The sequence below is a fragment of the Hemitrygon akajei genome, chromosome 5, assembly GCF_048418815.1.
Source record: "Hemitrygon akajei chromosome 5, sHemAka1.3, whole genome shotgun sequence".
Classification (NCBI taxonomy): domain Eukaryota; kingdom Metazoa; phylum Chordata; class Chondrichthyes; order Myliobatiformes; family Dasyatidae; genus Hemitrygon; species Hemitrygon akajei.
The window spans coordinates 24,335,958-24,362,252 of record NC_133128.1 but is presented as its reverse complement, the minus strand read 5'-3'; the positions used below and the strand labels follow the sequence as shown (position 1 = coordinate 24,362,252).

Sequence of the window (26,295 nt, the reverse complement as noted above, 5' to 3'; positions counted from 1 at the left end):
TACTCTACTGGGGGTATTCTATAAACCCCTGGTAGCAGCAGAGATACCGAGGAGTAGATTGGGAGGCAGATTTTGGAAAGGTGCAAAAATAACAGGGTTGTTATCATAGGTGACTTTAACTTCCCTAATATTGATTGGCACTTGATTAGTTCCAAGGGTTTAGATGGGGCAGAATTTGTTAAGTGTGTCCAGGATGGATTCCTGTCACAGTATGTTGACAGGACGACTAGGGGGAATGCCATACTAGGTCTAGTATTAGGTAACAAACCGGGTCAGGTCGCAAATCTATCAGTGGATGAGCATCTGGGGGACAGTGATCACCGCTCCCTGACCTTTAGCATTATCATGGAAAAGGATAGAATCAGAGAGGACAGGAACATTTTTAATTGGGGAAGGGCAAATTATGAGGCTATAAGGCTAGAACTTGCGGGTGTGAATTGGGATGATGTTTTTGCAGGGAAATGTACTATGGACATGTGGTCGATGTTTAGGGATATCTTGCAGGATGTTAGGGATAAATTTGTCCCGCTGAGGAAGATAAAGAATGGTAGGGTGAAGGAACCATGGGTGACAAGTGAAGTGGAAAGTCTAGTCAGGTGGAAGAAGGCAGCATACATGAGGTTTAGGAAGCAAGGATCAGATGGGGCTATTGAGGAATATAGGGTAGCAAGAAAGGAGCTTAAGAAGGGGCTGAGAAGAGCAAGGGGTCATGAGAAGACCTTGGCGAGTAGGGTAAAGGAAAACCCCAAGGCATTCTTCAATTATGTGAAGAACAAAAGGCTGACAGGAGTAAAGGTAGGACTGATTAGAGATAAAAGTGGGAAGATGTGCCTGGAGGCTGTGGAAGTGAGTGAGGTCCTCAATGAATACTTCTCTTCAGTATTCACCAATGAGAAGGAACTTGATGATGGTGAGGACAATATGAGTGAGGTTGATGTTCTGGAGCATGTTGATATTAAGGGAGCGGAGATGTTGGAGTTGTTAAAATACATTAGGACGGATAAGTCCCTGGGGCCTGACGGAATATTCCCCAGGCTGCTCCACGAGGCAAGGGAAGAGATTGCTGAGCCTCTGGCTAGGATCTTTATGTCCTCCTTGTCCACAGGAATGGTACCGGAGGATTGGAGGAAGGTGAATGTTGTCCCCTTGTTCAAAAAAGGTAGTAGGGATAGTCCAGGTAATTATAGACCAGTGAGCCTTACATCTATGGTGGGAAAGCTGTTGGAAAAGATTCTTAGAGATAGGATCTATGGGCATTTAGAGAATCATGGTCTGATCAGGGATAGTCAGCATGGCTTTGTGAAGGGCAGATCGTGCCTAACAAGCCTGATAGAGTTCTTTAAGGAGGTGACCAGGCATATAGATGAGGGTAGTGCAGTGGATGTGATCTACATGGATTTTAGTAAGGCATTTGACAAGGTTCCACATGGTAGGCTTATTCAGAAAGTCAGAAGGCATGGGATCCTGGGAAGTTTGGCCAGGTGGATTCAGAATTGGCTTGCCTGCAGAAGGCAGAGGGTTGTGGTGGAGGGAGTACATTCAGACTGGAGGGTTGTGACTAGTGATGTCCCACAAGGATCTGTTCTGGGACCTCTACTTTTCGTGATTTTTATTAATGACCTGGATGTGGGGGTAGAAGGGTGGGTTGGCAAGTTTGCAGATGACACAAAGGTTGGTGCTGTTGTAGATAGTGTAGATGATTGTCAAAGATTGCAGAGAGACATTGATAGGATGCAGAAGTGGGCTGAGCAGTGGCAAATGGAGTTCAACCCGGAGAAGTGTGAGGTGGTACACTTTGGAAGGACAAACTCCAAGGCAGAGTACAAAGTAAATGGCAGGATACTTGGTAGTGTGGAGGAGCAGAGGGATCTGGGGTTACATGTCCACAGATCCCTGAAAGTTGCCTCACAGGTAGATAGGGTAGTTAAGAAAGCTTATGGGGTGTTAGCTTTCATAAGTCGAGGGATAGCGTTTAAGAGACGCGATGTAATGATGCAGCTCTATAAAACTCTAGTTAGGCCACACTTGGAGTACTGTGTCCAGTTCTGGTCACCTCAGTATAGGAAGGATGTGGCAGCATTGGAAAGGGTACAGAGGAGATTTACCAGGAAGCTGCCTGGTTTAGAGAGTATAGATTATGATCAGAGATTAAGGGAGCTAGGGCTTTACTCTTTGGAGAGAAGGAGGATGAGAGGAGACATGATAGAGGTGTACAAGATATTAAGAGGAATAGACAGAGTGGACAGCCAGCGCCTCTTCCCCAGGGCACCACTGCTCAGTACAAGAGGACATGGCTTTAAGTTAAGGGGAGGGAAGTTCAAGGGGGATATTGGAGGAAGGTTTTTCACTCAGAGAGTGGTTGGTGCATGGAATGCACTGCCTGAGAGTGGTGGAGGCAGACACACTAGTGTTGTTTAAGAGACTACTAGACAAGTAAATGGAGGAATTTATGGTGGGGGATTATATGTGAGGCAGGGTTTGAGGGTCAGCACAACATTGTGGGCTGAAAGGCCTGTAATGTGCTGTACTATTCTATGTTCTATGTTCTAATCCTCCAATTTAATCCTAGTCTAATGACCAATTAACCTCCAACTGGTACATCGTTGGATTGTGGGAGGAAACCAGGGCACCGGGAGGAAATCCACATGGTCACACGGAGAATATGCAAACTGCTCACCGGCAGCATCAGCGATTGAACCCAGCTCACCTGTACTGCAAAGTGTTGTCCTAACTTCTACACTACTGTGCCACCCCATCACCTTTAAATGAACAGGAATTAATCTAGAGAATAATATTTCCAGGGATAAGGGATTGTAATGTCTGAGTGACCATTGCAAAAGGACATTTGATACACTTTTTTATGGCATCAGTAACAACAGGGTAGGGATTAATGTTACCTGGAGGGAGGAAGAATTCTTCCAGTGGGGTAGCCTCCTGATGCAGGGAATTGCTGTTGCTTATTTTAAGGGAGATGCACCAATGAATGGATTTAGAAGTTCAGCTTATTTTACAATGAGTTGAAGGGGGGTGAAGGTACGACTGCCAATGGTGAAGCAAGGAAAATAAGTCGGCGCTGTACACAAGGCCAGGATTGCAGGAGTACAGTAAAGAAATCCAATAAAACAGTAGTGACGGGGAGAGGGAAGGTTTGTCTGAATCCCTTCGACCAAAACCACACGGAAAGAGGAGGATAACTGATAGGGTTTTCTACGACAGTCCTGGTCATGGTGTCCTTCCCGCGTCATCCTGGTTACTGTTCCTACTTCATCAGTAGTTGTCGAAAGGCTGGTAGTCCGGGCCAGTGGGCTGAGCAGAGAGGCTGCGGCCCCACCGGGTGTACACAGTCATCAGAACCGCAGATATCACCACAAGCGTCAGGCAGAGGAGAATTCCGAGGCCCACCACTGCTTTCAGTGCCATGATATTTTCATCCAATTCCACCACGGGTCTACCTTCTGTTAGAAGATAAAAGCACAGATATTTTCAGCAGTTCAATAACACGAATATCACTATGGACGAGAAAACTGTCCTTGAAGTAATAATGCATTCACTGGTGCTACAGCAATGTATGTATTAATAGCACAAGACTGGTGAAATGCTGGCTTTATTCGTGTTTGAGTGATTTTGGGGTTTAGCTCATTTAGCAGATAACTTTGGCCACCAGTCTTCACATCTGAACGTGGACTGTAGATTTGATTTTTAATGCAGCTCTGAACAATAGGTTCACAGACCAGGCAGACCAGGAAACAGGCATTTCACTGATCATCTGCATATGTATGAGTCCAATCAACACTCCATTGCATGGAATCGACACTTGGTTTGCGTGTGATAGTGGGAAGATTTTAAATAAGTATTTGTTTGAATGTCTTGAATTTTCTTTGATCTTTAGCACATAAAACATGTGTAGTGCTGGGCACAGACAGACCTTTCCACCAAAATGATGCCTGCCGTACCTTGTTTTGTCAAATGCTTCATTTCTACCAGTACTGTTCTCTGGTGACTTCATTCACACAACAATCCCAATAAAATGTTTTTCCTCCTTTTCCACATATAACAGCAATAAACCAATTCCAAAGGAAGCTCCTGCAGTTCCAGTCCAAACGCATTATTGCTGTGTCATGTCTGCATATTGTTTGACAGCAGCTCTTGCACATCAAGCCTGATATAATTGAATGGAGTTAGATGGAATCCTGCTGAAGAAATACGTACTCCCTCAACTACGCCAAACAATGTACGTCTCAGTTTCTGACTGGCATTGGTGGCAGATGCCTTGGACTATTTTAGCAGCATTAAGTGTCTAAGTTGATCTGACAGCAAAGGTCATCGTTGTCCCCCACTGTGTCCTGCCTTTGACTGGAATGTTTGCTTTGGGCAAAACAGCTCCTGACTCTTGGGAATCCACCGTCACTTACCATTGCTATATCTGCGATGCAGGGGCCCGAGTGACACAGTCCTCTTTGCAACAACGTCAGCATCCTTGATCAAATGAGAGCCGGTGCATGACTGGTTAAAAAAGACAAACAAAAAACTAATGAGAAGCAGCTCAGCTCCATTTGGGGAGTTTACCTCTGTCCAGGACAGGTGGCATATTCCCTCCCCCACAGATGTACCATGGCCAAAGTATCTACAAATACACTTCAGCCATTTGCCATGACAGCTCCTCCCAGACTCATAATCCTATCCACATTAGCATAGCACTAATACAGTGCCAGCAACACAGATTAAATCCTGTCGCTGTCTATAAGGAGATTTTACATTCTCCCCACGACCGCCAGCAACACAGATTAAATCCTGCCGCTGTCTATAAGGAGATTTTACATTCTCCCCAGGACCGCATGTGTTTCGATTTCCTCCCACATTCCAAAGACGTGCAGGTTAGGTTTAGTGAGTTGTGGGGCATGTTATGTTGGTGACAGAAGTGTAGTTGATATTTGCTGGCTGCCCAGCACAATTCTTGCCGATTGGATTTGAGACAAATGATGCACTTCACTGTATATTTCCAAGTACATTCAACAAATAAAGCTAATCTTTAAAAAGATTAGATAGATAAATAAATACATTGATAAAAATAAATGCAAACATACATAAATAAATGAACAAACAATCAGGCACAAGGACAAGAACAGCAGGTATCTACGGCCTTACCTGTGGTTTCTCCCAAAGCCCCCTACCACCCTGACTGGAAATATATAATGAAAAGGGTAGATGGGTGGGATTAGTGTGTTTCTTCAGAGCCTCGGGAGGTTTGTTGGACAGACTGCCCTGCAAAATTCTTTGACAATGATCGGCATCCATTTCACTAGTTTAACGCTTCACATTTCAACTTAGGTGCAAGAAGAAAAATAATGCACTGCAGCAATGCCCCAAGCTGGCTTCAACAGCACCTCTAAACCTGCAGCTTTTCCCAATTGCAAGCATTTCTGGGGTCTGGAGCTGGACATGATGAGGAGAATCCAACACTTTCCTTGAAGAATATGAGTGAAAAGGTATGAATTTAAAAGTGCAAGCTGCCTGCCAAGTCAAATTTATTGTCATGTGTACAACTACATGTACGCACAGGAGCAGTGAAATACTTTCCTGCTGCAGCAGTACAGCGACCGAGCATTAAAAGCAAAACATTCAGAAAAGAAACACAAATTAAACAAGAACTGTACAAGAAAGAACACAACTTGAACCAAAGATTGTTCCTTGAAGTACAAATTGTTGCTATACTTGTGTAGTGATAAGGTTGTGCAGGTTGGTTCAAGAATCAAATGGCTGAAGGGAATTAATCGGTCTTGAAACATGGTGGTGTGGGATCTCAGACTTCTGTACCTCTAGACTGAATGCTGCTGCAATAAGACAGCATGACTAAGATGTTGGGGGATAGAAACTTTAGAGGTTGCTGTTTTGAGGCAGTGCCTCATGTAGATACTTTCAATGGTGGAGAGGGATTGGGCTGCGAGGGACTGGGTTGAGTCCACTACTCTCTACAGTTTCTTATGCTCCTATGTATTCAAATTGCCATTCCCGATCATGATGCAACCAGTCAGGATTCTTCCAACATTCATCTGTAGAAGTTTGTTAGAACGTCCAGTGACATGTCAAATCTCAATTTTCATCTTTGTCCCTCATTTGGGAGACTAGCAATGTTAGTCCCAGACTGCTTAAATAATCTAAATTGAATTCTATGAATGCAGTGGGATTTAAATTCATATCTTTAGTTTCTTTAGTCCAGACCTCTGAATTAAACGTCCATGTATTTAACTGCTCTGCTGCCACTCCCAAGTATGAAGATTTTCACGTGGAGATGAACTCGCTTTTGGATAGTAACTTTTATATCCAAAAGCACTTCAGAGCCATTGACTTACTTTTGAAATCTGACCACATTTATACAGCTGCCAATTTACACCCAAGGCCCCTCGAGTAATGAGTGCATTACAGTCTAGAAAATTAGCTGCTCAGGGAAAGATTTGTACAGGATCACTATGAGGAATGACAGCAACCACTTTGTTATTGGTTCTCTGAAACAAATTCAGTACCACCCAAGACTCAAATGGGCCAAAATTGTCCAAATGACAGGTATGGTTTCAAAACAATCAAGGCCCAGTCTACAATAGCAACTGAGCAGAAAACATCAACTAATTGTGGTCTAACTTGGAGGCAAGATTGTGTATATCGTTCAAATGCAAGTAAAAGGCAATTTGACATTTTCGGAACGTGATCCCATGCAAAGAAATGGCCCAAGGAAACAAAGAACTAGACTTACCGGCCGGCAAATAGATCCATTTGCTTCCAAGCAGACATGAGTATGGCAGTGTATATAGACAAAAGGCATGCTAATGAACGAAAATACTTTCAGAGTAAAATTTGCACTAGTGGAGTTTCCGTTTTCAGACATTTTTATCTGTGATCCTGGAACTGGGCATCTGAAATAGGAAAAGGCAAGAGAATGTATTCAGAATTAAGCAATTAAAATTTATTAAATAAGACTCAGTGCTGGGCCTGGACTTCAGCTATTTAGCAAATTCATAAGTTCTACAATGGTGAAGAGGAGGAATTACATCTTGTTATTGAAGAATAGATCACCTTGACATACAGGGATAAGAAAAGTCTTATCTACACCACCTGGTATATGCCTAGTGGACTGATTACTGTGGCCATAAAATGAACCTATTTGCCCTCATTGCATGGAAGGAAAATAATAGTTATTCCGTCCCATCAACATTATACTGATGATGTTCCCTGAACAGACGACCTGGATGGATGATTTAGTCAAAAAAGGGATCTGACATAGTTTAAGTCTTCCCTCAAAGGAGAAATATTGGCAGTTCTCTCTCTCTGTCTTGCGTACACACACACACACACACACACACACACACACACACAGACACACACACACGCTCTCACACACACACACACAGACACACACACACACACACACACCAAAATGCCCAACAGTCCAGCTGTCCAGCTGTCCATCTGAACAATGTTGCAAGGACTACCTTCAAGCTAGAAGAAGATGACTAAATCAGAACACAATAAATAAATTATATTTCAGTACATGAGTTCAAACCTTGATTTAATAGATAAAAGATAATCTTTGGTTTAATGTGGTCTTTCACGTTAATATATAAAACAAGCTACCTGGCATAATTTGAGCATTTCCCATCTCCTGTCCCAAACCTCAGCCAATATCATCCAATAATATCCATCTCTCTCCATCCTCTATACGCTTTTTGGCATCTGTCTCTTACCCGTTTTTGATAATACTGTGCAAAGAGTCGCTAGTTGCGTTGTTGCTTAGTGTAGCCCAGCACTCCGCAAGGACCAACTTGGCTCTGTTGTCCGATGTATCAATCGAAATTTGTATGGACACTTCATCATCAGGATCTAGAAGAGGGTTCTCCAATAATGTTTGGTTTCCATTGAAGGTTTCAATGCTGGCTGTGTAGTTTCCAGTTCCTTCCAGGCTTATGCTATTTCTCCTTGAAGCAGAAAGTAAATTGTTAGGAGTCTACAAGGGAATTTGAACTTTTAAAAAAGTGTTCGGGTTCTAAATTAATGTATGAAGTCAGCTATATTTCAAAAGGACCACCAGTTGAAGAGGGTAAAGTCAAATTGATGCAAATCAAACTTGGCCTTAATTCAGGAGCATTTTCTTCAAATGCCTTCAGTGACATTCTTACAATAATAAATAGATGGAACTAAATACAAAAAGGTGGAAATTCAACCTGATTGGATATTGCTAAACATGGAGTTTATGAAAGTCTGCTTTGAAATTTGAAGTCCATTGAACAAATACCATTGATATTACATTGAGCCATAGAGTCAGAGAACTTGAGAACATGGAGAACAGACACTTCAACCCAACTCATCCATGCCAAATAAGTTGTCCAACTGAGAGAGCACCAATTACAGTACCTGTATTTGGTCTATAGCATGTTCTATCCATGTACCTATCTAATTGTCTTTTGAACATTGTAAGTGCTTACTAGAGATGATAAGGTTCTACTTTCTCTGTTTTGAGGATCTTTTGCAGCTACTTATTGACTGCAGCTTTGCCTGCAATGCCATAATTCCAAGCAAACTCGATTCCCAACCACCAAACCTGACACTCAACAACTCCTTTGAAACTAGATCCTTAATTTCCCGACCAATAGATCATAATATATAAGGATTAGTAGCAACACCTCCACTACGATTATCCTCTACACTTATGCCCCACAAGACTATGTCCTCTGCTCTACTACCTGTACACTTACATTAAAAATCCAAAATAAAAACAAAGTTCTAGAAACACTCAAGAAGTCAGGCATAATTTGTGTAAAGAAAAACATAGTGTTAATAGCTTCTGTTTGTGATTTCCGATTTTACTCTACAGGTAGTGCATGACCTATTGAGTATTTCTACCACTTTGTTTCAATTAGGAAGACGGCGTCATTATGGACCAAGTGCAAATAACTAGGAGTAGTATCGATCACACTGCTACAATGACAGGCATGTGCTATAATGAGAGATTGGACAAAGCTGGGTTGTTCCCTCTGGAGCAGCAGGGGCTAAGGGGAGACCTGATAGAAGTTTGCCAGATTATGAGAGGCATAGAAAGAGGAGATAGACAATATATTTGTCCCAGCATAGTAACACCTAATACAGGTTGAATACCTCTTATCCGAAATGCTTAGGGTTGGAAGTGTTTCCAATTTCAGATTTTGGAATATATAATGAGAATAGATTGGGATCACCATCATTTCCAACTCTGAATTTATGTGCTACCTGTCTTACACTTGTTCATCACACATATGTACTGATTCAGCTGTTTGGTGTGTTAGATTTTCATGGCGACTACCTTGGCAAACTCATCAATGAATCTCCCGGCTGCTTTTTGATCAGCAGACCCATTATCACCACCGATCTGTGCCTTTTCCTAAATTTCTGCAATCAGCCTGCTGAATATTCACCATTACTTTCAGTTTTCAGTTTCTTGTGATAGATCTTCGCTTGTTTTATGATCAGCATGTGTTCATTCTGATGTTGATGAATCCATTCTTTTAATTCATGATTCAGATTGTCATTTTTTGTTTTATGGAGTGATTTTCTATTTCTGATTAACTTCTGTTCATTACATATGTGAGCGCTTCGAAGAATTTCATATTTCAGAGGTTTTCGGATTTTGAAATTTCGGCTAAGGTGTACTCAACCTGTACCAAAGGATATGTACTCACGGAGAGAGGCAGTAAGATCAAAGAGATGTAAGGAGTAAGTTTTTTTTAAACACAGAGTGGTGGATGCCTTGAAATCATTCCCTGGGGTGCAGATAACGGCAGATACATTCATGAATTTTCAGAGACCTTCAGATAGTCACATTAATGTGAGGGAAATGGAAGGGTATTTACATTGTTATTAGTTTAGCTGATATTTGACTACTAATTTATTGAATTGAATTGACGATACTTCTAACATCCTTCACATACATGAAGAATATAATCTTTACGTTATATCTCTGTCTAAATGTGCAATGTGCACATCATAGTAATTTATAATAAATAGAATTGTCAATTTACTATAGAGTACATTCAGATCAGCATGAGTTAATCAGTCTGATGGCCTGGTGGAAGAAGCTGTCCTGGAGCCTGTTGATCCTGGCTTTTATGCTGTGGTACTGTTTCCCGGATGCTAGCAACTGGAATAGATTGTGGTTGGGGTGACTCGGGTCCCCAATGATTGTGGTTGTGGTGACTTGGGTCTCCAATGATCCTACAGGCCCTTTATACACGCCTGTCCTTGTGAATGTCCTGAATCATGGGAAGTTAGCAACTACAGATGCACTGGGCTGTCTGCACCACTCTCTGCAGAGGCCTGCGATGAAGGGACGATTAAGGATTTAATTGGTTCAGCAGAACATTGTGGAGTGAAGGACCTGTCCTTGTGCTGTACTGTTCTATCTTGTCAGTATGGGTAAGGTAGGTTAAAGAACCTGCTTCCGAGTTTTGTGACTCTGCAGGCCTAAAACTCTCTATCTTAGCAGCCAGTTATTTAATTCTAATGGGTAAAGCAGCAAGATCAAAACTGGAGACTACTTTAACAAAACAGCCGAGATGGGGGTTTTGCTGAAAAGTAAACTCAGTTGGAATAAGTAGCCTACGTCATTCACAAATGTCCTGGCATGCTGTAATGTCTTCTTCTGTGTGTCCAACTAGTTTGGATTAGATGGGATGCCAGGGCAGAAAATACTGTAAGTTACAAACTGTGTGCCAAGTCAAATTTTGGATTACTGTGGCTCTTGACACCGTAAGTGAAAGATTCAGTCATAAGGATGGGATGCAACTAATGGCATGGAGTCATAGAACACTACTGCACTGATACAGGCCCTTTAGCCCATCTAGTCTGTGATGAACTATTACTCTGCCTAGTCCCAACAACCTGCACCCAAACCACCACACCTCTTTCATCCATCTACCTATCCAAATTTCTCTTTAATATTGAAATTAAATTTGCTAGCAGTTCATTCCACATTCTTACCACTCTCTAAGTGATTACTTTAAATGAAGTTTGTGCAATTCAGCATTTCCGACATGACTTATTAAGATGTTAAGCAATCTAATGGACTTGTCACAATGGCTCTGGGGATTTTCTAGATAATCCCAACTCTCAAAGAAAAAAAAATATTGAACGAATACAGCTACCCCTGGAAATACTCAGCAGGTCAGATCACACCTATGAAACAAAGTCAGCATCTCAGGAGGGGAGCCTTTTGACAGATTTGGAAAGCAGACAAAAGAAGCTTGTTGAGCTCCAAGGAAGGAGGACGTCTCTGACTGGATGAAAACATGTTAACCATGGAGATAAACTATAAACAGTTACCTGATCAACAAGTGAGAGATAACAGAGATTGGGAACACACGCAAAGGAATGTGGGAGTTGCAAAATGTAGAGCAGGAGAAAAAGCCCAGCAGGTCAAGAACTAAATTTCATTTTCTATCTGAACACGCAGCAACCTCTTCACTCCATTTTGAATTGTAAAACTTCAGGTATTTGACTTTTTCAGTCTGAATCTGTAATATTAACTGACTTTTTTCACCCCCCCCCCCCACCACACTTTTTCCATTTGTTTTCTTTCTGGGAGAGGAAGACATGCCAGGCCTAACCTGGTGATCTACATTTCACAGCTCCATTCTGTTATCTGGGTGCCAATTCTCTGAGTGTTGCAGTTCTCTCACCCCCAAGTAATCTGTTTACAGTTCATCCCCATGGTCATCCCAGTTTCACACTATAAGAGACATCATGCCCTATCAGAGGCCGTGGGCTGGATGGTGGGGGTTAGGGCTCAGTCTTCCTGGTCCCAGAAAGTGGTGGATTCAGCCCAGTCCATCACAGACAAAACCCTCACCACCAGTGAGTACACTTACATGTATATTTACAGTGATTGAACGGCGCTTTGACCAATCAGCTAGTAAGGATGCTGTGTTAGTCCAGCCTACCAGTGATGTGGCTGAAGTCACACTGCCTGATAGGATAGGGACACCTGGAGAGGTGGGACCATGGCCAGGCCATATCTTTAGAGAAGGGGGGAATGCTGCTGAGGGTGAAGACTTCAAAGACCAGTTCTGCGAAGTTGAGGAAAGGAGTTGTCTGAGGTGAAAGGTCTAGTGGACCCTGCAGCTGTTGAGTTAAGTTCTGAGCTGGTTTTGGCTTTTACATCACTGTCTGATCAATGCCAAGGTGTACCTGTGGAGAGCCACAGTTATCATAGGCTGAGAGTGTTCTCTGGAGTCAAGCTCACACCCAATGGGGAAGAAGAATATGAGGCTTGGGATGAGCAGATATCTCAGCTACTGGATAAATAGAGTGCTCAGATAATATGAAAAAACAGATAGTGGTAGAGAGTTTACAGGGTCTGGTGGCTGATACAGTGAGGTTCCTGAAGGTAGAAAGTTCGTTAGCCATGTCATTGACACAAACAATGCATTTCCCTTTATGTTTCAAAGTACTGTACATGTGACAAATATAAAATCTTTATTAATTGGAGACATGACAGTTTTTACCTGCCAGCATGTACTCATCCCCTCCCCCTTCCTTTTTATTCTGGCTTCTGATCTCTCTCCTTCTGGTCTTGATGAAGGGTCTCAGCCCAAAACGTTAACTGTTTCTCCCCTCCTTAGACACTGCCTCACCTGCTGAGTTCCTCCAGCATTTGTGTGTGATGAATAATATTAAGGCAATTTATGACGTGTCATCGTCTTTTCATTTAAGCCTCATGGAATTAAAGCCAATAAGCAAACCTAAATTTAACACGAGTCCCTCAAATCAGATTGAAACGGGACACCTTACCCATTTGGAGCATAGCCATCAGGAAGCAAGAGGCTGTTGTCAAATGTGCAATTTACAGGGACCGCAAGATTATCACCAGCAGAGACTGTACTTGAGGAAACAATGTTCTGTAGTGTCGTTTTCACCACTGTGTGAGTGTCATTCTGGAATAAGTGAACACAGCAATCAAACAGTTGCGCAGAAATTAAAGAACGTCACTTCATTTAACACATTTGCGGAAATTAAATGTCATAAGGCATTTAATGGGGGAATTGTCACAGGGAATTTGATACCAATTTTTATAAGTGGAACGGATGTTCAACAGTTCAATCAAAAGGACATAATATAATCTGAAGAAGCAGGGAATTTTAGGGAATGGATTCTGGCACGTAGATTCTAAAGATCTGCAGCATGGACATTGGTGGTGGAACTAGGAACGTGCTAAATACCAGAATTATAGAAATCACAGGTTTTATAGGCATTTTTAGGATGATAGGAGTCTATTAGCTGAACCGCTTGAAGAACAGAACAAAGATAAGGAACTTGTTGAATGTCACACACATCCCAAGCCAGCAACAATGCAATCCTACGCTTAGTCCCACAGATAAAGAGGGTGCTGTAGTAGTCTGGTGGACTGACTTCTACCTTACTGAGGCCCATCAACAACCGACAGACATTTCCTCCTACTTACCCCTCGAACAGGACCCACTAAGGAGCAGCAGGGCATTGTCTCCTACACCATCACTGACCTTATTAGCTCTGGGGATCTCCCATCCACTGCCACCAACCTCATAGTTCCTGCACTCCACACCTCCAGTTTCTACCTCGTACCCAAGATCCACAAACCTGTTTGCCCAGATAGACCCATTCTTTCAGGTTTTTCCTACCCCACTGAACTCATATCTGCAGACCTCAGCTCCGTTTTATACCCCCGGTTCAGACCGTTCCTACCTACATCCATGACATTTCACACGCTCTGGATATTTACAATGATCTCAGGTTCCCTAGCCACCATCATCTTATTTTCACAATTGATGTCCAGTCCCTATACACCTCCATCTCCCACCAGGAAGGCCTCAAAGCTCTCCATTTCTTTCTGGACACCCGACCCAAACAGTTCCCCTCTACCATCTGCCTAGCTGAACTTGTCCTCACTCTTAATAATTTCTCCTTTGTCTCCTCCCACTTCCTGCAAATGAAAATTGTAGCCATGAGCACTCACATGGATCCCAGCTATGCCTGCCTGTGTGTCGGCGATGTGGAACAGTCTATGTTCCAAGCCTCCATTTTCCCTACATAGACAACTCCATTGGTGCTGCTTCCTGCACCCATGCAGAGCTCGTCAACTTCACCAACTTTGCCTCCAACTTACACCCTGCCCTCAAATTTACCTTGTCCACTTCCAACCCTCCCCTTTTTCGATCTCACTATCTCTCTCTCTGGAGACAGCTTATCCACTGATGTCTGTTATAAACCCATGGACTCTCATAGCTACCTGGACTATACCTCTTCCCACCCTGTTACTCGTAAAAACGTCATCTCCTTCTCTCAATTTCGCTGTCTCCGCCAAATCTGCTCTCAGGATGAGGCTTTTCATTTTAGAACAAAGGCGATATCTTCCTTTGTCATAGAAAGGGGCTTCCTTTCCTCTATCATCAAGACTGCCCTCAACCACATCTCTTCCATTTCATGCACATCTGCTCTTATCCCATCCTCCTGCTACCCTACCAGGGATAGGACTCCTCTTGTCCACACCTACTATCCCACCAGCTTCTGCATCCAGCACATATTTTTCCACAACTTCCACCATCTCCAACGGGGTCTCACCACCAAGCACATCTTTCCCTCCTCCCCATTTTCTGCTTTCTGCAGGGATCGTTCCCTACGCGACTCCCTTATCCATTCGTCCCTCCCCACTGTTCTCCCTCCTGGCACTTCTCTTTGCAAGCAGAATAAGTGCTACACCTGCCCCTACACCTCCACCCGCACTACCATTCAGGGCCCTAAATAGTCCTTCCAAATGAGGTGACACTTTATCTGTGAGTCAGTTGGGGTCATGTACAGTGTCCAGTGCTCCCGGTGTGGCCTCCTGTATATTGGAGATACCCGACATAGATTCGGAGATCATTTTGCCGAGCACCTACAATCCGTCCGCCACAAAAAACAGGATCTCCCAACGGCCACCCATTTTAATTCCACTTTCCATACCCATTCTGATATGTCAATTCATGGCCTCCTCTACTGTCACGATGAGGCCACACTCAGGTTGGAGGAGCAACATCTTATATTCCGTTTGGGTAGCCTCCAACCTGTTAATATCAATTTCTCAAACTTCTGGTAATGGCCCCCCTGCCCCTTTCCTTCACCATTCCACTTCCCTTTTCCCTCTCGCATCTTATCTTCTTGCCTGCCCATTACCTCCCTCTGGTGCTACTCCCCTCTTTTCTCTTTTCCATGGCCTTCTGTTCTCTCCTATCAGACTCCCCCCTTCTCCAGAGCCCTGTATCTCTTTCACTAATCAACTTCCCACCTCTTTACTTCATCCTTCCCCCTCTAGGTTTCACCTATCACCTTGTATTTCTCACTCCCCGCCCCCAACTTTTAAATCTACTCCTCATCTTTTTTTCTCCAGTCCTTCTGAAGGCTCTCGGCCCAAAATGTCGACTGTATGTTTTTTCCTTAGATGCTGCCTAGCCTGCTGAGTTCCTCCAGCATTTTGTTTGTGTGGCTTGGATTTCCAGCATCTGCAGATTTTCTCTTGTTTGTGATTTGACTACTCTAGTCTTATTCTCTCCCATTGTTTCATCCGTTCTGAATGAAGGTTTTTAGTTCTGCCCATTTCTGAATCCGTGGAAAATTAACATTAGCAGCTGTCAAAGAGAAGTTGAACCTTTAAAGAGCAAACATGAGGAAATCTGCAGATGCTGGAAATTCAAACAACACACACAAAATGCTGGTGGAACACAGCAGGCCAGGCAGCATCCTGACAAAGGGTCTCGGCCCAAAACATCGACAGTGCTTCTCCTTATAGATGCTGCCTGGCCTGCTGTGTTCCACCAGCATTTTGAGTGTGTTGTTTGAACCTTTAAATCTCCTTTTGGTACCTTGACCAGTGAGTACTAGACTAATGATGCCTTCTGTTCAAGTTGAGGTTGTAAGCCTGATTATGAATTTTAGATCATAATCAAGGATCAACTTTATCCACTAGATGCATTCTCGTGTTAGGAATTGTTACAGTATGTTGACGTGACATGCAACAAAAATAACAGTATTCAACAATTATAAATAATAAAGAATCATATCAAAATAATTATGCATAAAATAGTCAATAAAGTTTGAGTTTAAAGGACAGATATGGAATAAAGTATGCATAAATAAATAAACACCAGCATGTGTTTAAAATGTAAACAGCATTATAAAAAGTGGCTTAAAGTGTCTACAGTACAGTATAGTCACAAGGGTAATAGATAGAGTAGAGCGGGGTGGGGGGGGAGTGCCTAACTAAAATGGTTGATCAGATTTTTAAGCTGCCATTAAGTTTTTGTTTTAATAGCGCTCTAATGCTTTCCAGAAGGGAATTTTTGGATAAGGCAGTCTGCATGGTGCGTAGTGTCCACAATGATTTTTCTCGCCTGCTTCTTTGTCCTGGTCATATACAAGTCCTGCAATGATGGTAGACTGCAGACAAAGTCCTTTTCTAACAACCTAAGTTTCCATGTATTGTGAGTGGTTGCTGGACCAGAGTAGACAGTAATGGCTGATGTGAGGATGTTCAGTAGGATGGCAGAAAAATATTTATCAGTGTTGAGATTACTTTGTGAAACTGGGAGTGACTACTAGACTTCTGTGCATACTCAGGTTAACGTCAAATTCCCAAGCTGCTCCTGTGAATCGTTCATTGCAATGTCAACATTATCAGACATGATATAAATTATCGATTAAACCTGCAGCTAAATTCTTTGAAGATCTTGTTTGTAATTCCATAAAGATCCAAATGACTATTTAAGTGTTCTAAACCATAAGTACTGCTTAGAAAACTTTATACCCTAAACAAAATGTACTTTACTGCATGTTCTTTGTAATTTCAGAAAATGGAATATTCCAAAATAGAGGGAATTATGTCTTAAATGTTTGCTTTTGATACTTCATTTTCTATTTAGATCGAATGTACGTTTTATCTGTAGTTAATACTCTATCAAAAGATTTTGAAAGTAAGTTTAAAACTACTTGTCCTTCCTATTGTCCATCTGAGAATTCTTCACTGTGGTTTGATACTTGTAGAGTGGGATGTCACAACAGTCAAGCATTTTCTTGAATTTTGATAATTCTAACAGGCATTTCAGAAAGGGGAAATTCTCAATTTGATATCTTAGGGCCAGGAGGTTTTCTAGGCAGTATTTATGGCTTAAAAATGATTCAATATTTAGACCATAAGACGAAGGAGCAGAATTAGGCCATTTGGCCCATTGAGTCTGCTCCACCATTCAATCATGCCTGATCCTTTTGTTTTACTTACTTGGATCTCAGGTCATCAATAATAAAATTTTCAGTTACAGAGATAAATAGACCTTATCAAAAGACTTTCATCAAGAACCACCAGCAAGGGATATTACTTTACCACTTAAATCAGTTCCTTAGCTCTTGTTGACACATAAGGTCTGATTTTCAGCAAATACCAAGGGAAAACTGTCTTTAGCACTTACATTTGAGATTTGAGTTCCACACTCAGTCCATCCGACCTTCAGGGCAACATGGGTCAAGTTTCCAAAGCTCCCATTGCAGTGTGTGTTGCCCAGGTAGAGTGACGAGACCGGTATGTGCCTTGCTTCCAAAAATGATCGCTCCATTGTGACAGAGATCTCATGGAGGTTACAGTTTACCAGGATTGATTCAGCAGCTGCTACAGTAGTGACGGGGCTGGCCACCATGGGTTCTAGGTTGAACGTTGGAAGGAGACATAGAAAATTAAAGATACTTATCAGAAGTATTTACACAGATATCATGCCAGCTTCAGGGCTGGTTATATTGTATGGAAATAGGTTGGCGATGTAAATATTTATATAAATAATTTGGATAATGATGAGTTTGCAAATGACACCAGTATCAGATGTGTAGTGAACACTGAAGCTTGTCTAGGGTTTCTACTACAAAGGAGGGCAAGGGCCTGGCAGACAACTGCAAAGTGATATATTTTGGGATTGTGGACTTTGGGAAGGATAAGACGAAGAAACACATACCAATCCTCATAGAGGGGTCAGAAGTGGAGAGACTAAGTAGTTTCAAGTTCCTGGGTGTCAATATCTCTGAAGATTTAACCTGGTCCTAACATATCATTGTAGTTATAAAGGCGAGACAGCAGCTATACATTAGGAGTTTGAAGAGATTAGGCTTGTCAACAAATACACTCAAAAACTTCTATGGAGAGCATTCTGACAGGCTACATCACTGTCTGGTATGGAGGGGCTACTGCACAGGAGCGAAAGAAGCTGCAAAGGGTTGTAAATCTAGTCAGCTCCATCTTGGGCACTAGCCTACAAAGTACCCAGGACATCTTCAGGGAGCGGTGTCTCAGAAAGGCAGCATCTATTATTAAGGACTCCCAGCACCCAGGACATGCCCTTTTCTCACTGTTACCATCAGGTAGGAGGTACAGAAGCCTAAAGGCACACACTCAGTGATTCAGGAACAGCTTCTTCCCCTCTGCCATCCGATTCCTAAATGCACATTGAATCCTTGGACACAACCTCCCTTTTTTTTTTAATATACAGTGTTTCTGTTTTTTGCACTTTTTCAAAAATCTATTCAATATACATCTACTGTAATTGATTTACCTGTTTATTTATCTTTTTTTTTCTCTTCCATATTATGGATTGCATTGAACCGCTGCTGCTAAATTAACAAATTTCACATCACATGCCGGTGATAATAAACCTGATTCTGATTCTGAAGTTAAAAGGACCTGGTACAAGACAGATGCAGGGAATTTTAGAGAAAAATTTCCAGAGTGCAGACTGTAGAGGTCTGCAGCATGAGACCAGTGGTGGGACTAGGAATGAGTTAAATATCAGAATTATAAAAATCACAGGTTTTATAAGACATTTTTAAGATGGTAGGAGCCTATTGGGTGAACTGCTCGTGGGCCAGAACAATGATTTCCCACACAATTCAAGCCAGCAGCAAAGTGCTTCGAAGCTGTTTCATTCTCTCCCATTGTCTCACCTGGGCACAGTGAATAGCAGGGCCCTGGGAGTTTCGCACAAAGAGGCCTTGGAGGTCAAGTACGTTGTTCCTTGTAAATAGGGGTGATGAATAAGGTGGGCAGCATGCTTGCCTTCATTGGCCGAGGCACTGGCATCGATCCCAAGTTTGGATGCTGTTGTTGTGGAGTTTGCCTGTTCTCGCTGTGACCACACAGATTTCCCCACACATTCCAGCATTTTTGCTAGTACATTAATTAAACGTTGGAAATTAGCCTTAATGTTTAGGTGCGTAATGGATCCCATTAGAAATCCATCTGGGTCAATAACTTCCACCAAGGGAGGAAGGAAGTTATTAAGAATAACTTGCAGGTAAATTAATGGTATGGATTGCTCTGAACTAACCTATTAAACTTGATTGGATGAAATATATATCCTTATTCCAGAGACAAGTGTTAGTGGCATTGGAAAGGTCTATATAAATTGGACATATTTTAACAACCATGATCCTAGGATATCTAAACCACAGAGATTATCTAGTATTTAAAAGACAACCCTAAAGGTGCTGCAGATGAGTTCAAAGATGGACCATATTGTAACACAAAAGTATCAAAAAGGATCATCTCAAATTAGAGAGAACCTGATCATTTGCGCTTGATATTTCATGATATTAACATCACTAACCAATGTCCTGAAGGTTACCATTCATCAAAAACTCGATTGCACCATCCACCTTAATACTGTGACTGTGAGAACAGGACAAAGGCAGGGTGTTCGATACTGACTGACTCACCTCCTGACATCCTATAGCATTTACATGAGCCAGAAGTCAGGAGCCAGACTGAATAACCTCCAAATGCCAGGATGTGTGCAGGCCAATAACACTCGAGAATCTTGCCGCCATCCAAGGCAAAGTAGCTTGCCTGATCGCCACCCTGTGCCACCCACCCCCGCCCCAGCACCCTAGGCATTTCCGTACTCGTTCCCTTCACAGTCAACACATCACAGTCACCCTGCACTGATTTTGGTCACCCAAACTGCCCATAACACCATAAGACATAGAAGCAGAGTTAGGCTATTTGGCCCATCAAATCCGCTCCATCATTTCATCCTGGCTGAACTATTTCCCTCTCAGCCCCAATCTCCCTGCACCACCTTCCAAATGGTGACTTCTATCCCCAAAAGCTATGGCAGCTGCATTGGGAAGCACTGCTAATGGTAGTTTCCTCCCTACTCTGTTCCATGGTATGGCTTAGAAATCATAGAATATTACAAGCTGGAAACAGGCCCTTCGGACAACCACAACATCTTCTCTGCTAGTTCCAGCTGACCCTTTCATTCCATTATACTCCAAGCACCTCTCTTCCAACTACCTATCCAAATGCCTCTTAAATGTTGCAAAAGTACCCACCTTGACCTCTTCCAGGTACACACCATCCTCTGCGCAAAGAATTCATCTCTCATGTCTCCTTTACATCTCTACCCTCTTCTCTTGTATCTGCGTCCTAGAGAGATGGGCTTCAAAACTCTGGGGGAGAAGATGATGACCATCCAACTTATCCATACTCTACGTGGTTTCATAAACTTCATTGAGATCACCCTTCATTCTCCTGTGCTCCGGAGAATGAAGATCCAGTGTGGCCAAGTTCTCCCTATAACTCAGGCCCTCTAATCCAGGCCACATCCTCATAAATCTATTCTGCATCCTCTCCAGTTGACAGTGTCTTTTCTAAACCAGAGAGACCTAAACTCAAAACAATACTCCAAATGTGGCCTCACCAATGATTTACAACTGCTATCCTTTCATGAACTAAAGCCTTGTAACTTCCTGTGTAAAAGCACTGTGGGTGCAGCTCCCCACCCATTTCTTTCAGGGACATTCAGGGATGGAAAATAAAAGCTGTTCTTGCCAATGATGCTCAAGTGCTGAAAAGAATATTGATCTTTAAAATAAAACACAAGGCAGAAACTGATGAACAATTTCCCCTCTCACAGCTGAGTAGTCAACTTCAGTTGAAAGTGGTGATCAATAACAGGGAAATTAAAATAAAACCATCTGTTTTAATAAACTTCTTTGAGGTCTCCCCTTGTTCCCCTATGCTCCAGGGAATGAAGATAGATTATGGCCAACCTCTCTCAATAAATCAGGCCCTCTAATCCAGGGAACTTCCCGTAAATGCATCAGATGGACTTCCTGAAAGTTATTAAACCTTATGGATATTCTATGCCAGTATTTGAGCTTCATGGATGCCATTTCCAATACAAGCATTTAATTGCTGATTTAATTAATCACTAGGGGAAAGCGTAGCACCTGCTCAGCTCCCAACCCCCCAATCAGGTTCACGTGAAGACATGGGAGCAGGTGCAGGATGGTTGTATGAGCTGCTGGTGCACATCACAAGTCCTGGTAATGTGACCACTGATGCCAGGTAGACAGTCTCTGAAGAGGTTTGATAATGGCTGGGGTCACCAGTCTTGTAAAGTACTGCCCAGATGAAGGCAATGGCAAATCACTTCTACAGAAAAAATTGCCAAGTACAATCACAGTCATGATCATCTACATGACATGACATGGCATAGCACTTGATGATGATGGTGATGGTAATGACTTAATCACATAAATTATGCATCAACCATCATGGGGGATGTGGGATGTTGTTACATCAATGGACTTCTGTGTACTGGTCAAAGTGTAGTCTGCCTGCAATTATAAACAAAATGAAATGGCCATTTAGACATTAGAGAATCTCACTGTTTCTGGATTAAAAGATTTACCTCCACAGATTCTACCAGGGTGAGCAGGATTGGCATCCACAAAACCATCAGAGCAACTACAAGTGTAGGACCCCTCTGTGTTGATACACTTGGCATTGAATGAACAGTCGTTGTCTTCCAGTGAGGCACATTCATTGTAATCTATGATAAAAAGAAGGCAAAAGGAAAATGGTTACCAGTCGTGGTCTTACACCTATAAAGTTATAGAAATGAATCTCTAGTCACAAGAATGGTGCAAATATGGTGGAATTACATAGATTGTACTGAAATCAAGCTTAATCTGAGGGAAATTCATACCTCTGTGGATAGATCCTTAAATTGACCTCTCCGTTCCCTATTGGGGGAGCAAAATGATTTCTAAATCATTTCCAGGTCTCCTTCTTCAAAGAACAGGTTTTCCCTTCCTCCACCATTGATGCTACTCTCACCTGCATCTCCTCCACTTCCAAGACTTCTGCACTGACCCTATCTTCTAGCTGCCTTAACAGTGATAGAGTTCTCTTGTCCTTACCTACCATCCCATGAGCCTCCACATCCAACACATCATTCTCCACAACTTCCATCTTCTCCATACACATCATTAATCTCCCCACTCTCCACTTTCCACAAAGCTCGCTCACTCCATGATTCCCTTGTCCATTTATCCCTACCAGCACTTCCCAGCAAGCAGCCAAGGTATTACACTGCCCACTCACCCCCATTCAGAGCCCCAGAGAGTCCTTTCAGGTGAGGCACCATTTCACCTGCAAACCTGCTGAAGTTGTCTATTGTGTCCAATGTTTGCAACATGGCCTCCTCTACAGGTAAGATCCATTGTAAATTGGGTGGTTGCTTTGTCAAGCACCTCCGCTACAGCCACCAAAAGTGGAACTTCTCAGAGACCCAACATTTAATTAGGTTTCCCATTGCTGTTCCACATGGGCAGTCAATCGCCTCCTGTGTGTCACAATGTGGCCACTCTCAGTTTTGAGGATCAGCACCTCCATCTGTTAGCCACCTAGTAGCATTTCTCCTTCCAGTAATAAAAATCCTTCCCCCTTCCCTGTTTTTCTATTCCCCAGTCTGGCCTCTTACCTCTTCGCTACCAGCATATCATCTTCTCTTTATGCCCCTTTCTCCTATGATCCACTCTCCTCTCCTCTCAGATTCCTTCAACTTTAACCCTTTTTTTAACCTTTCCCACCCACCAGGCTTCACCTTCTAGCTCTCCTTCTTCCCCTCCCCCCACCTTCTTATTCTGGCATCTTTCCCCATCCTTCCCAGTCCTAAAGAAGGATCTTGGCCTGAGACATCAAAAGTTTGTTCATTTCCATGGACCTTGCCTGACCTGCTAATCTCTTCCAGCATTTTATGTATGTCATTTCAAATCCTAGGCCAAAATGCCTTCAAAGAAGCACTTCAGCTGTCTAGATTCTCACAGAGGGAACGGTTTTCATTCCTGGAAAACCAAAAAAAAAGTGGATAGATAGTGGCAAAAAGTGGGAATAAAGGGATCCTTTTCTGGTTGGTTGCTGGTGATTAGTGGTGTTCCACAGGGGTCTGTGTTGTGACTGATTCCTTTTATGTTAAATGTTGATGATTTAGATTATGGAATTGATGGCTTTGTTGAAAAGTTGCAGAAGATAGGAAGATAGGTGAAGGAACAGATAGGTTTGAAGAAGTAGAGGGACTACAGAAGGACTTAGACAGATTAGGAGAATAGGCAATGAAATGTCTGATACAATACAGTGTTGGGAAGTGTATGGTTATGCACTGTGGCAGAAGAAATAAAAGGATTAACTAGTTTCTAAATAGTTCAAAAAACTGAGGTGCAAACGGCCTTGGGAGTCCTTGTGTAGGATTCCCTAAAGGCTAATTTGCAGGTTGAGCCTGTAGTGAAGAAGGCAAATGCAATGTTAGCATTCATTTCAAGAGGACTAGAATATAAAAGCAAGGATGTAATGTTAAGACTTTATAAAGCACTGGTGTATTGTGAATGGTTTTGGGCCCCTTATCGTAGAAAAATGTGCTGAAGCTGGAAAAGGTTCAAAGAAGTTGCACAAAAGTGATTCCAGAATTGAATGTCTTGTCATTTGAAGAGCATTTGATGGCTCTAGGCCTGTCTTCGCTAGAATTCAGAAGAATGAGGGGTGAGCCCATTGAAACCTTACGAACTGTGAAAGTCCTTGATAGAGTGGATGTGCAGAAAATGAGTCTTATGGTAGGAGAGCCTAAGACCAGAGATCACAACCTCAGAGTAGAGAGACGCCCTTTTAGAACGGAGATGAGGGGGAACTTCTTTAGCTAGAGTGGTGAATCCGTGGAATTCTTTGCCACAGGCAACTGTGCAGGTCAAGTCTCTATGTATATTTACAGCAGAGGTTAATAGATTCTTGATTGATTGGGACATGAAGGGATACAGGGAGAAGGCAGTAGACTGGGGCTGAGGCGAATTTTGGATCAACCATGATGAAATGGCGCAGCAGACTCAATGGACCAAATGGCCTAATTCTGCTCCTATATTTTATGGTCTTATGGTACGTAATTTCTTCATTAGTTGGGAGATTAAGTTCAAGAGACATGATGGAGTGCTACAGCTCTCTATAACCCTGGATAGACCACACTTGGAGTGTTATGTTCAGTTACAGTCATCTCATTATAACTTTAAAGAGGATGCAGAGGAGATTCACTAGGACACTGCCTGGAACAGAGAGCTTGCCTTACGAGGATAGGCTGAGGGAGCTAGGGCCTTTCTCTTTGGAGCGAAGGAAGATGAGAGGTAACTTGACAGAGGCGTATAAGTTGATAAGAGGCATAGATAGAATGGATAGGCAGTGACTTTATCCCAGAGCAGACATTTCTATACAAGATGGCATAAAGTATAGGTGAGGGATGTTAGAGGTATTTTTTTTTTTTTTACACAGGGAGTGGTCGGTCCATGGAATGTGCTGCCAGGAATAGTGGTGGAGGCAGATACATTACAACATTTAAGAGAACCTTACATAGATAAAAGAAAAGTAGAGTGCTGTTTGGGAGGGAACAGTTAGTACTTAGTTGATTGCAACATCCTGAGGGATGTCCTAATGTCACAACATAAAATGTAAAAAAAAACAACAGAATGTTCTTTCCTTTCTGTTGCAGTGAATGCTGTGGAGGCAAGCTGAATCTTGCTTTGAGCATTCCAGATAAACAAAACAAAATCCAGCATTTGATTGGTCCATCATAAAAATGACTCACCTACAATAATAAAAATTGCTTCACGTAACAGGAGATGAATTAATGAAGGTACAAATGGAATGGAGAGGTAGTGATTCAGTTCTAGGCACAAGTAATTGATACCATACATGCATCAGGTTAAGATTCTGTGTCCCAGTTTGGCACCTGATGCTCTCTGTTTAATGAAATGTTATCTCACCGTAGGTGTTGTCTGACACACGGAGTATTTTCTGTTTTCTTTCTAATTTCCAACATTTGCTATTTTCTGCTTTTCAATTACCTGAAATCCCTGTGCCGTCAGGGTCAAAAATAAAATCCGTGTCATCCTCTAACGAAGCCACAAGTTCCGAGACAATTTTGGAAATATTTGCTGCCAGCCCTTCATCAAGGACCACTTGAAACTCCACATTCACACTTCCTTCTTGAAGAGATTTAATCACAATCTTCAATTTTTCGGAAGTTAAAAGGTTGGCAGTGTATTTGGGTAAAGATTTCAAGATCTGCAATCATAAATAAAATACTTTTATCACAAAATCAATATTTTCTGCACTCCTAGAAGTATAGAATGTGGCCAATACAAATTCAAGTTCAAGTTTAATTGACATACACAAATACCCACAAATACAGTCAAATGAAACAGTGTAACCCTGAGGCCAAGGTACAAAACTCAATACCTACAGTCACACACAGCACTAAGCACATACTGTACAGTATAGCACATACAAGATACAAATAAAATACAGTCAGACAAAAATATATAGTCCAAGACCCTATGAATGCTGCAAAAATCTGAAGTGAAACACAATACAGCTTGTTGTCTGCTGAGCGAGCTTTGTTGGGCAGCACTGACTCCTGCTTGGATGCTGCCACACCACCTCCAGTGGACTGCTCTGACTCCAGTGCCTCTTTCCTGGCTGTAAATAGGTGCCACTGTGGCTCGAGGCCTAGTTCTTGCTACGACCGACGCCACACACCTCCCCTGCCATCTGCCCCAGCTGTCCGCCAATACATCAGTGAATCGCACTTGTAGCATTCCACCTTAACAATGCCCAGCAGGACCTTGCAATCACAAGAAAAGCAACTCATGGGATGGTTCTTAATGTCCAGTAGGGTCTTGCAATTATAGAAAATACATTTTAAAAAGGCAGTAACTCCTTTAGCTGACCCCGTAGAAGCCATTGTGTCTGAGCTCACCACCATGTTACTGGAATCCCAATGAGACTGTGCTAAATTGTTTGACTTATCATCTTCGCTTTTTGGTCTGCATTTATTATTCAACCAATTGATTATCTCATCATTACAACCTTGTGAGAGCTTGCTAAATACAGATTGCCAATCC

The 26,295-nt window shown here is 42.4% G+C and overlaps 1 protein-coding gene across 1 annotated transcript in view; it reads right to left on the bottom strand.

Annotated features, from left to right (window-relative positions):
* Window positions 1-2,236: 2,236 nt before the first annotated feature.
* Window positions 2,237-26,295, bottom strand: part of umodl1 (uromodulin-like 1) — a 116,600-nt gene continuing 92,541 nt past the window's right edge. Inside the window, exons 21-28 of the mRNA XM_073047626.1 lie at window positions 25,237-25,456; window positions 21,762-21,902; window positions 17,493-17,722; window positions 12,811-12,953; window positions 7,737-7,967; window positions 6,749-6,908; window positions 4,413-4,503; window positions 2,237-3,455 (exon numbers count right to left, since the gene is read on the bottom strand). Coding sequence (XP_072903727.1) covers window positions 3,268-3,455; window positions 4,413-4,503; window positions 6,749-6,908; window positions 7,737-7,967; window positions 12,811-12,953; window positions 17,493-17,722; window positions 21,762-21,902; window positions 25,237-25,456 — 1,404 coding nt within the window. The 3' untranslated portion in view covers window positions 2,237-3,267. The remainder of the gene's footprint in view (window positions 3,456-4,412; window positions 4,504-6,748; window positions 6,909-7,736; window positions 7,968-12,810; window positions 12,954-17,492; window positions 17,723-21,761; window positions 21,903-25,236; window positions 25,457-26,295) is intronic.